This window comes from Hyposmocoma kahamanoa, unplaced genomic scaffold (assembly GCF_003589595.1).
Source record: "Hyposmocoma kahamanoa isolate Upper Pololo Valley unplaced genomic scaffold, ASM358959v1 99278, whole genome shotgun sequence".
Classification (NCBI taxonomy): Eukaryota; Metazoa; Arthropoda; class Insecta; order Lepidoptera; family Cosmopterigidae; genus Hyposmocoma; species Hyposmocoma kahamanoa.
The window spans coordinates 1-11227 of NW_020655848.1; the positions used below are offsets into that span (position 1 = coordinate 1).

The following is an 11227-nucleotide window of genomic DNA, read 5'->3' on the forward strand; positions in this document are numbered from 1 at the left end:
CGGGGGGCTAATAATACAAGCAAACACTCAAATGCAATATCGAGTTGTGTCATTATAATATGAAAAGTCGACAAGACTAGGTTATTTTACAATTAAACAGATAAAACACATTCATGTCAAATCTGTACACAGAATAGGCGTATAAAAAAATTTTACTCATGAAAATAGAGCTAGAGACGGAAAGTTATCGACGTGACGGTGTCGTTTGACTACCGTCAAGTTATAAAACTTACAATCATCGAGTATATAACCGAAATAGAGATAACAAATTAGAAAGCTGAAATAGGATAGCGCCAACAACTGACCTGTGTGTACGTCTACGTATATTCCAAACATATTGTGTATTTATTGTATTAAAGGTAATAATATCTCTTACTTTGAGGGGCTGTTCTATTTGGTGGTGTGGGAAAAACAGCAAAACATCTAAGGTATTTATATAAGGTAAAAATAAGGTATTTAATTAATAACTATTGTAACTATTATAGTGAAAAACTTGAAGACTGTACCACCTCAGTCAACCGTGACCATGGGACCTGTAAAGGGCCCGAAACGTCGGTTTGTTTGAAACAACAAATATACGCGATTTAAATCCGGAAAAATAGTTTCATTTCCTATGTGTAACAATCGCGAAAACCTAAGAACTCGATATTCCTTTTATAATTTATTTTATTGTCATACAAAAGTACATAAGTAACCTAATTATTATATATGTTTTGTTTCTTAATACAGTGAATATACAACGTGGTTAGAAGTTAAAGCGTAAAATACTATGAAAATTTCGCGGAAGTGTTAAAAGTACTCGGAAGTTCGACAATAAAGTCGTCTAATTACTATCATAATTGTAGTCTAAACAAAAGCTACTTAGGTGCTCTTGTCTCCCATGTCATCCCTTTTACGTTAGCTTATAGGTTCTCGAGTTTCAAGTGTTTATATTATAAGTTAATATAAAACAAAAACTTAAAGATTACTTTGTACAAAACTTAAAAAAATGTGATGAACATTTAATATAATAAGATGAATGTATTTACCCAATCCTATTAATTTTAGTAACATATATATTATAGATTATTTATACAAATTACTTAAAGATTTACACTTAAATATAAGCTTCTGCTAGCATGTTCAAATTTGTATTGTGTAGATACAGGTCACATTATGACAAACCTTAGTGGTTTAAAATGCGATTAGAAATATATTTGTGTATTTTGTCCTTTATACGATAAATAAATAAAAAAAAAAAATTAAAAAAAAGTGTCTTATCGCCGCCCCTATTGTAAACAATAAAAAAAGGTACCTGCTGTGTTCAATACTGATTATATTTACTTTATTGACGAGAAGTGCATTTATTTAAAACGATTTCATTACAAGATATTCTTTAATTGCACTCCCCTTTCCAGCTCTTAAATTTCTGTCCTGAGGTTGCCTGGAAGAAATTGCTACTTGGTAATAAAGCCGCCTGTTGTATATTACTCTGTGATACTTACATTACTGTTCTGTGTTGCCGTTGTAATTTTAATGTGCAATAAAGAATATTTCATTCATTCATTCATTATCTTATAGGTTATTTTAGATGCACTATTTATACACTATTATGTATATTATTTCAATATATAACTTTAGGCATAGTCGTCATATTTTTGCTCCTTGCTCTTTGATATCGCACCTAGCCAGAGCAAATCTCACCCAGATAAGCCGGATATACCAGAGGGCACATTTTAAGGGAATTGCTGAGGGGAAGACCAACCAGCCGCAGCCGGTAAGTAAAAAAAAAACCAATTCTTTATATCACAATTAAACTTTATTACAACGTAAACTTTATTAGCTGCCATTAACGAAGTGCAGCAAGCGAAGCTTTCTTGACATTTGCTCAAATTGCGCAATCTACAAACGTAATTGTCCTTGTACAACCCTAGCGCTATTGAAAATTATGTATGTATGTATGTAAACGCTTTATTGTATAACACAAACAAATTACAAATTAACAAAGAAATAGAACGTTATTGTACAAAGGCGAGCTTACCCCATAAAGTGATTTCCAACAGCTAACCTTAGAATAATTGAAAGAAAAGTTGGTTCCTGAGTCGGCAATAAAATGTAATAAATCATTAAATTGAATGCTACTCAATAATTAAAGAATAAATTTATTATACCAAATGTACACACGAATACGAAAAAAACAAGTTTAAAATACTCGTACGTTGAAACTTAACATAAAGGTTGATTTAAACAAAGTTCTAGTGTGTCTTTTAAACAGCTGAAAAATATATGCCACTGCGATTACAGCCGGTTGAAAAACAAACAACGCGGCTGAGAAGTATAGTATGTATTATCAACATAAGCTACGCTAAGGGCGCGTTCAAATCTGACGCTTGCTTGCGTGACATTTCATCTTTGTAGTACTAAAAATGCGTCTACATACGTCTTATTTGACCGCGCCCTAAAAGTATCCTATCTAGATAAATAATCCGAAACCCAAGGCGACATGCTGTCCGTGTATTTTACAGGAGGCAAGTCGTAAGGTATTATGAGACGATTGGCTCCTTGCAAAGGGAAAAAGTCGGAATTTATCTGAAAGAAAAAAACAGATTTATTATCTATTAAACAATTATTACTCTAGCCAAATTCAATGTACAGTAAGGGCGCGTTTCCGTTATGTCGTGACGACAGACAAAGTGTCGTAGCTTGTATATGTAAATGAAGTTATGCACATTTGACGTTACGACAACAGAATGTCGTGGCAATGGCAAGAGCTAGAACGACTGTCGTCTGATGATAAATAAAACGACACGATAAAAATGTGACGACAGATAATCGCAGCTTGAAACGATTTTGATAAATTGCCATCACGATTGGGAATGACTAGACACGACAGTCGTTCAACGATAACAAAATGTCCACGACACAGTCATGACAGACGGCCGTGATATGGGTACAGGTCAAAAACGACAGTTGTCGAACGATAAATAAAACGTTACGACATAAAGGGAACGCGCCCTAAAAAACGAAATTTTATGAAATGGGGATGTCCATACTAAGAAAACGGTCATACTTTAGGTCTTAATCTGCTGGCCAAGGAAGATATATGTCACTCCCAAAAACACAGCTTTATTAACAAGGTCTAACTTTTCTCCATTTATTTTGATTGGGCTAGTAGATTTTACATTAGGTAATTCAAATTGAACACACTTTGTCTTGTTAGCATAGAGCTATAAATTGTTAACATTAAACCAATAAACCTTTGAGTGGGTATCTTTAAAATTGTCATAGTTAACGTCATGTGTGTCTATTTTAAAAATCAAGGATGTCAGCAAACAATACTATTTCGCAAAGGTCCTTAACAAGGTATAGTAGATCATTAATATAAATGAGAAATAAGAAAGGTCCAAGTATTGAGCCCTGTGGAACACCCATTTTTACCGGAGAACCCAAAGAAGTCACTCCATTAATGTCTACTTTCTGAATTATACCGTCAAGATATGACGAGACAAGTTTCAACGCCTTGCCACTTAGTCCGTAATATTACAGCTTCCTAATAAGACTAATATGATCCACGCAATCAAATGCCTTCGAGAGGTCACAGAAAACCCTAATAGCATTCTGGGACCTTTCCCAAGCACCAAATATATGTTTTAGTAGTGCTACACCCGTATCGCTAGTCGATCTACTACTAGTAAACCCATATTGTTCACTATGAAAGTAAATAAACGCTCTCAATTCCGGTCACTCGTTATACTTACAACAAATTTAGGCAAAAACAGCACCCCGGCCTCATAGCTCAAAATCCTCAGTGCGCCGTTGCCTCTGTTAAGCTGACCCCACGCCGCCTTGCTGACGTTCGCCGACGTCAGCAGGTAGAATGCCGCTGACGTTGCTGACGCTGACGCATCTGACGCTGACGTGTTTATCCTTGTGTAGGATTTTATATGCGGCATAGCGCGATTGCGGTGTGTATGTGTTGCGCGCCATTGGCTGTGTAAAAAAAAATGTGTTATAATACTTTTGCCTATATTTAAAATATCATATCTTACTGCTTAAGTTTTGTTTTGTTGTACGTGCCCCTCCCTATCAAACTTTGGTTATACGCATCGAGTATATAACCAAAAATAGAGACGAAATGTCATTTAGTTTGTTTAAAGACTATTCTGCCAAATCATTACGGTGACAACTGCGATTGGCCAGCCCGAACTCAAAACAATTGACGGATGTCAATTGTGTCACTTCAAATCGACCAGTTTAACTTGAGCTTTGCTATAATGGATTTTATTACAATTTAATTACCAATGAAATGTGATTCCGTTTGTTTTGTAATTAGATGTTTTGCTGTTTTTCCCACACCACCGAATGGAACAGCCCCCCATTGATACAATAAATACAGAATATTTTTTAATATACGGGACGTCAATACAGGTCATTTGTTGGCGCTGTACTATTTCAGTTTTCTAATTTGTAATTTCAGCGCAAACGAGAGTTGATGGTTAAAAGTGATATAATTTGCCTGGTTGTTCGCCAGAGATAGATGGCCCCTATTTCGTCTCTATATCCGGTTATATACTCGATGGTTATACGGGACGGACACTATTACCTGTACAAGCAAGCCTACACAGGGATACAGACACCTTATCACTCAGGTTTTTTTTACAATACCAAATGACTGGAAGAACAAGTCGTGCGCCGGATAGGCGTGTCGCTAACAGTTACAGTGCCACTCAAAGCTCTATATAGCAAAGATCTGAGGGTCAATGCCACTGCGCCCGTCACCCTGAGATCTAAGTGGACAAGTCCTATGTGAAATTACACTCCACCAAAAGGTGCGTTGACACAGACTTTATCCGGTTCTCAAAGGGCTAGTAGTGAGTTGCGTGAGCTACCCCGGGTACCAGAGCTTTTGGCACGGTCTAAACCGTTAACTCTAAAGTCGAAGTAAAGCTTACGTCGAACAGTGGAAGCGTGTAAGCTGCGGATGATGTCATGATGATATTTCTGCCGCCAAGCAATCATGTGAGCATTGTAATGCGTTCCGGTTTTGAAGGGCAATGGTGCTGGTGATATTAGGGCACATGGGACTTGTCAACTTATGTCTCAGGGTGACGGGCGCAGTGGCCCTAAGATCTTGGCCATTTAAAGCACTGCAACGATTATGGTCAGACGTGTCGCTTACCACCAGACGCATGACTTGTTCGTCCTGTCACTTGATATTATAATAATCTCAGTACAGAGTACTAAAAAAACCGACCTCAAAAGTACGTGGAATTACGTCTGTTTGCCAAGTTTTATTGAAATATCCCCTAGTTCGCCACTATACTGGACTTGACATTGGAGATAATAAAAATAGGTTCTCACTACGACACTACTCAAAGTATATTGAGAGAAAAACGCCTTGAATTAGAGAAATAGCAAAATCAACCATTAAAGCAATTGCTCCTAAATTAAAGTTAGGCGCTATTTATAAAAATGAATCTTCATGCGTGAACAGCCACCCTTCGAGGTGGATGATTTTCTTTAAAATGAAATGGGACCACTATGGAAGTACCCCCTTTCCAACAAAAAAAGAATCATGAAAATCGGTTCACAAACACCGGAGTTATCGCGTAACATACATACAAAAAAAAAGAACATAGTCGAATTGAGAACCTCCTCCTTTTTGGAAGTCGGTTAAAAAACAACCTCACTGACTCATTGTCACTTGTTGAAGCTGACATTGACGTTGCTAAAGACGCAACTCCATTTATTGAAAATAACTATTCTATTGGTTATTTAAATGCATCTTCTACCCTCTCCGCTTTAGTAAATAACCTGTTAGTCGGTACAAATTAACTTACTATAAGAAATTGTTTAACCAAAGTTGTTTAGTATGTATTTCTGCGGCGTAAGGTAGGCAGCCTCCGCCAAGTAAACCATCATGTGATTGTTGAACGTTCTCTAAAACAATAAAAATAATTTAAACACGGATATTATTACATGCATTTTGCGTAAATTATTTTCATTAATTACACCGTCGTAATGACTTACTCATATCATAACACACGTTCATAATGACACAAACTCGTAATGATGCATACGTATAATGACAGACATTCAAAATTTGCATTCATTTGCATAAATTAATAAATACATAATAATTTCATTTCTCCTAATCTTTTAACCCACATTAACTTTAAAATTAGGCCAAATCCCCGTTGCCTTAAAATAATTGTACTGCATATATACAAAAGTGATACTTCATTTTATAATCCCTTAACGAAAATATGCCAAACCTATAATGAATTAATAACATCAATATCAGAATGTCTCATTGATGTTTTTGACAACAACATCTTTAGATTTCGTAACAATATTCAGAAACACTTCGCCCCGTCTTCTCATTCGTCCTCATTTGTACTTTTATTTCCACTAGTTGTTAATCTTTTGTATATTATTTAACTTTTATCTACATATTGATGAAACTGTAGAGTACCATTGAATGTAAACTGTTTTGCGTATCAAATAAATTAATAATTACCATACTCATAATTACAAATACTCATGCTGATAATGACGGATATTCATAATGACATATAGTCATAATGACAGTCATTGAACGCCACTCCATGGGGGCGCGAAATGAGATCTTACAGTAATCAGCGTTGGCACCACAAGATGATTTTATTACGATCCGCGAGGGGGCGCAGCGAGCGACTGCTGTGACGTGACTTGAAGGGTGACATGGTCGTGGCTTCAACAACTCTCATCTACGACATCAATCACGTCGATCGTTCATTCAACATCGATTGTCTTCCAAACAATTGGCTTTCGGTCATATTGTATTTAAAATTATAATATGAGAAGAATCGCTTTCAAATATCCTTGAAGTCAAATAAATCTCTTCATTGTACAGTCTCAACTGTCCTGAAGCTAGATACACAGCCCAAAAACACATAATGACACTCACTCGAAGACACACTCATAATGACTCGCATTCATAATGACACACATTCGAAATTACACATAAGATAATTCCGAAAAACACTACAAAAATCTTCTTCTATAGTCGGGTATGAAAAAAGTAACTTAACACCATTGACTTACAATTGTATGGACGTCGGGTCCGCGCTAAAAAGTGTCCGAACTTATAGGGCGTTAAAATCGTATACAGAGCGTCATTCACGCTATAGTCTTCGTTTGTTCGACTGACAGCGAAGCAAGCAAAATTAGACAGTACTGCGATGACATTACAATTTAAATTCAACGTTTTAGCTTTCTCATATTCCTTTACATGTCACTACGTCTAAATAGGTTGACTTGGGACATTTTTTCGTGGTTTTTGTATTAGACCCGTCGTCCATTTATTTGTAAGTCAATGCTTAACACACTTAAAGAGTTAAAAATCGGATTCGTAATAATTCACTATCGCCATAACCGAGTATAACTCACCAAAAGACGGATATATAAACTTCAACTCCGGTGGCAGCGCTAGCAACCGCGGTTGGTCTTTCATTTTCGTGAAATTGTACAGAAAATCACCGGTTAGCCACAACTGTAGAAAAAAAAACGCTTTTCACTTCTCATGCTCTTAAAGTTCGTATTTATTCTGGGTCAGAGAAGAAAAAACTAATGAGAACGGATACTCTCCGCCCCTCCCTAGCTTTAGATACCGCGCCACGCCCTGCGCATTGACGGTCACATTGACTGAACGACGACAAGGCTGTCGGCGAGCCGTTTTCGCGCTAAGACGGCTTTCATATTTGAATAGTTTTCATTTATTCATTACGAAACTTGTACGTTAATAATAACATCATAGTACGTTACTATTTATAATGGTCGTGAGTTGTGCTATAAGGCTGTTTATCATCATCTAAACGGGATAAAGAGAGGAGTTTTTTCGTTTTCCGAAAGGTAAACCAAGTAGGAAAGTAAAAAAAAACTTATGTCCAAGACTCATTCAGTTATTGCTTTCTTCGTTTATTTAGTGCAGATATATTATATCAATATAATGAAACGCCATGACTTCGTGAACTAGTAGACAAGGGTTCCCGAATTTTCAATATGTATTGCCGATATATATTACGTGGTGAATATATCTAATTATTAAATAGGTAATGATAAACTTGGAGACGCAATTTCTAATACCTTGATTACCTTTTTGCCTGTCCAAAATATACATTTTCAAATCTTCAATATTATACTAGTTAGTAAATTAATTAAAAATATAATATCAATATAAATACCTAATGAACATTAATAGAATTATGGATAAAAGATTCGCGTTAGAATTTTCGCTATGTTGCCGCTCTGACCATGTGACGTAACAGTACGAGAAAGTGATGATGAGTAACGCTGCCACTTCACGCACACATTTGCGCGTGCGCAGATAGCGTCTTACTGTATGTAGTAGTAGTAGTAGTAGTAGGTAAATAACTTTCGATCGTAGTATGGAGTGTCCGGGATGTGGCTGGGTGTAGGCTGCATAAAATAGGAGGATTTTATGCTCTAGTGCATAAAATAGGATTGTATGCTCTAATGCATAAAATACAAAAACCATCACATTGAATATGTCTAATCGTTGAAATTTTACATTCAATTTTAATTAAATAATCGTTTATTTGTAATATTGCTGATTAATTCCCTCGCAATCGACGTGAAAATCAGAGTGTATAACTCATTCATAAAACCCATTTTACCCTCGACTTAATTGGATATACTCGTCTCGGGAAAAATGACGCGTTTTCAAACCCTTGTTGTACAATCTACTGTTTTTAATTCAAATGTCACAAATGGAAAGTTTGTTACTTAAATGTATCGTATATTAGGAGTTATATTATTTGATCTTCAAAGATATAATAGATTTATTGGAAATGTGCAAGTTTCTAAATAAACGATTTTTTTTTTATGTTTGATATATATATACAGGGTGACAAAAAAATCACTGGCGATTTTATTTCGAGTGCATAAAATTCAGTAATAGAACACATTAGCGAAATGAAACAAGAAAAATCCCCATTTTTTTATCTTAATGTTTCTTAATAATTTCTGACGCGTGGTAACCTCAAAATAGTAAATAAAATTGAGCGATCGGCGGAGTTGTCTAGACGCCAGAATACGACAAACCTGCCCTAACGCATCGCGTGTTAGTTTAATACTTTGTTATTTAACATATATTACACATGAACTCGCGCGCTGACTCTGCCCACTGCACCACACCGTTCTTGTTGCTATAGCAACGGCGTCTGCGAATCATAGGGTATCAATACCGTTCACAATATTCCGCAAAACTTTGAGACGTCATAACTTATTTATTAAGTATTTGACAAAAAAAAACCGAATATGTATTTTCTTTTTCCCTTATACAGTATGCTCCTTTAAAATGGTCAGTGGTTTTTTTATCGCCCGTATATTACTTGTTCTATATTATTTGATCTACGGATGAATTATAAATGAACTGCATTCAAGGTAACACTATCATTATGTTTACGCATGGAGTATATAAGCAGAAATAGTGACGAAAGGGCCATCCATCCCTGGCAACACAAAAGCAAATGGGCCTTATTAAGGGCCACTTTAAATATCAACTCTTGTTTGCGCTTAAATCACAAACTAGAAAGCTGAAATAGCGCAGCGCCAACAACTGACCTGTGTGTACGTCTCCGTATATTCCCAAAATATTCTGTATTTATTGTAATAAAGATAATATCTCTAACGTAGTCTGACTAGAATCGAATTTTGTTGTGGCTTTGATCTATTCTTATTATGTGTATAATTATATTATAATACTAATTACATTACACAACATTAAATCCTCTTTACAGTCATAACTTACACCTACAGCTGTAATTATATTCACATTTGCTCATGCACTTACATGTCAAACAGGTTATTTTAGATGCACTATGTAAATAGTGTAAACTTTACTATGTATATTATTATTGTCAATGTATAACTTTACTCATAGTCGTTATATTTTTGCTTTCAAATAACTTAATCCCTCTCGTTGGTTCTGACTGAAAACCAGCGCCTTAGGAAACTTTGGCATATGCTGAGTCAGCGCCGTTTCACTGCTATGACAATCATGTTTTGTTTTTTCTTTTATGGTTAATCTGTTGTGTTATATCAGTGAATAAAGTGTTTATCTATCTATCAAACAATGTTCGATTCGGTGGTGTGGGAAAAACAGCGAAACATCTAATTACAAAATAAACGGAATCACATTCCATCGGTAATTAGATATTAAATATGTCTTTTTAAATTTTGAAACAAAAAATAGTTTTCAAACAAATTAATTGACATTCGTCTCTATTTCTGGTTGCATACTCGATGCCTACACAGTCCAGTAGGCGGTCCATAACAACGTCAATAATGTATACTACTTTTAGAGATCTATGTAACAGTGGACCATACCTTAGGATCCTTTCCGTAACTGCCGATACTGCTAGCTTGCACCACCAGCGGCCATTGCCGAGATTCTGTGTGCGGTATACAACAATGCTGACGTAGTAGCGATCCGACGCGGGTCATTCCCCACTCTTGATCAAAATGAGAACCAGGTACGGATGCCACCAGGAACACACTATATAAAATACACCGTTTACTTAGTTATTAACTACAAACTAACCCAGTAACTAAGCTTATTAATTTAAGTAAAAAATTTAATTAACTAAGCAACATAATGAAGCAACGTAGCAAAGAGAACAAACAAACGTAACAAATTATTGGAAATGAAACTATTTATAGGAATCTAAAATCACGAACAGTGCTTCTATTTTGTCATTGTCCCTCGGCAATCGTCGGCTTACCTACGACACACTAATATTAATATATATGCCCACTAATTATTAGACTTAAAATCTATAACAATTAGAATTTAGAACAACGTACTTTATTGTCGTTTTGTTTTGATTTCCGATATAGAGCTGTAAATCTTCCTTATTTTCAATAAACTTGACTCCATGTCAATGAGCAAGTTAACAAAAAGATAAAGTAAATAAACTGTGTTTCTTTTACATAATTAAAAATTAATATTATTCCGGTTATTAATCATTTTAAATCAGTCCGTATCTGAACGCATTTCCTCATCTGACATAGCTATGTTAGTACGTTCGCCATCGATGGAATAATCAGTTTTCCGCGCTACTCGAACGGGTATTTATTATAATAATGTTCATTAGCGGTTTTCCTCCCATTGTATAATAAATAAAAATGTAATAGCAACTACCAAAGGCAAAGGGCAACTGAATAAAACCCGACGACAGCCGAA

The 11227-nt window shown here is 35.5% G+C and overlaps 1 protein-coding gene across 1 annotated transcript; it reads right to left on the reverse strand.

The window, feature by feature from the left end:
- Window positions 1-1918: 1918 nt before the first annotated feature.
- LOC113239050 (probable tyrosyl-DNA phosphodiesterase) lies at window positions 1919-10540 on the reverse strand (the record flags this gene model as incomplete). Its single annotated transcript, XM_026475913.1, has 5 exons — window positions 1919-2568; window positions 3738-3969; window positions 5820-5919; window positions 7411-7513; window positions 10372-10540. Coding segments are annotated over 5 exons (724 nt in total), but the record flags the coding sequence as incomplete, so codon positions are not given.
- Window positions 10541-11227: the final 687 nt, after the last annotated feature.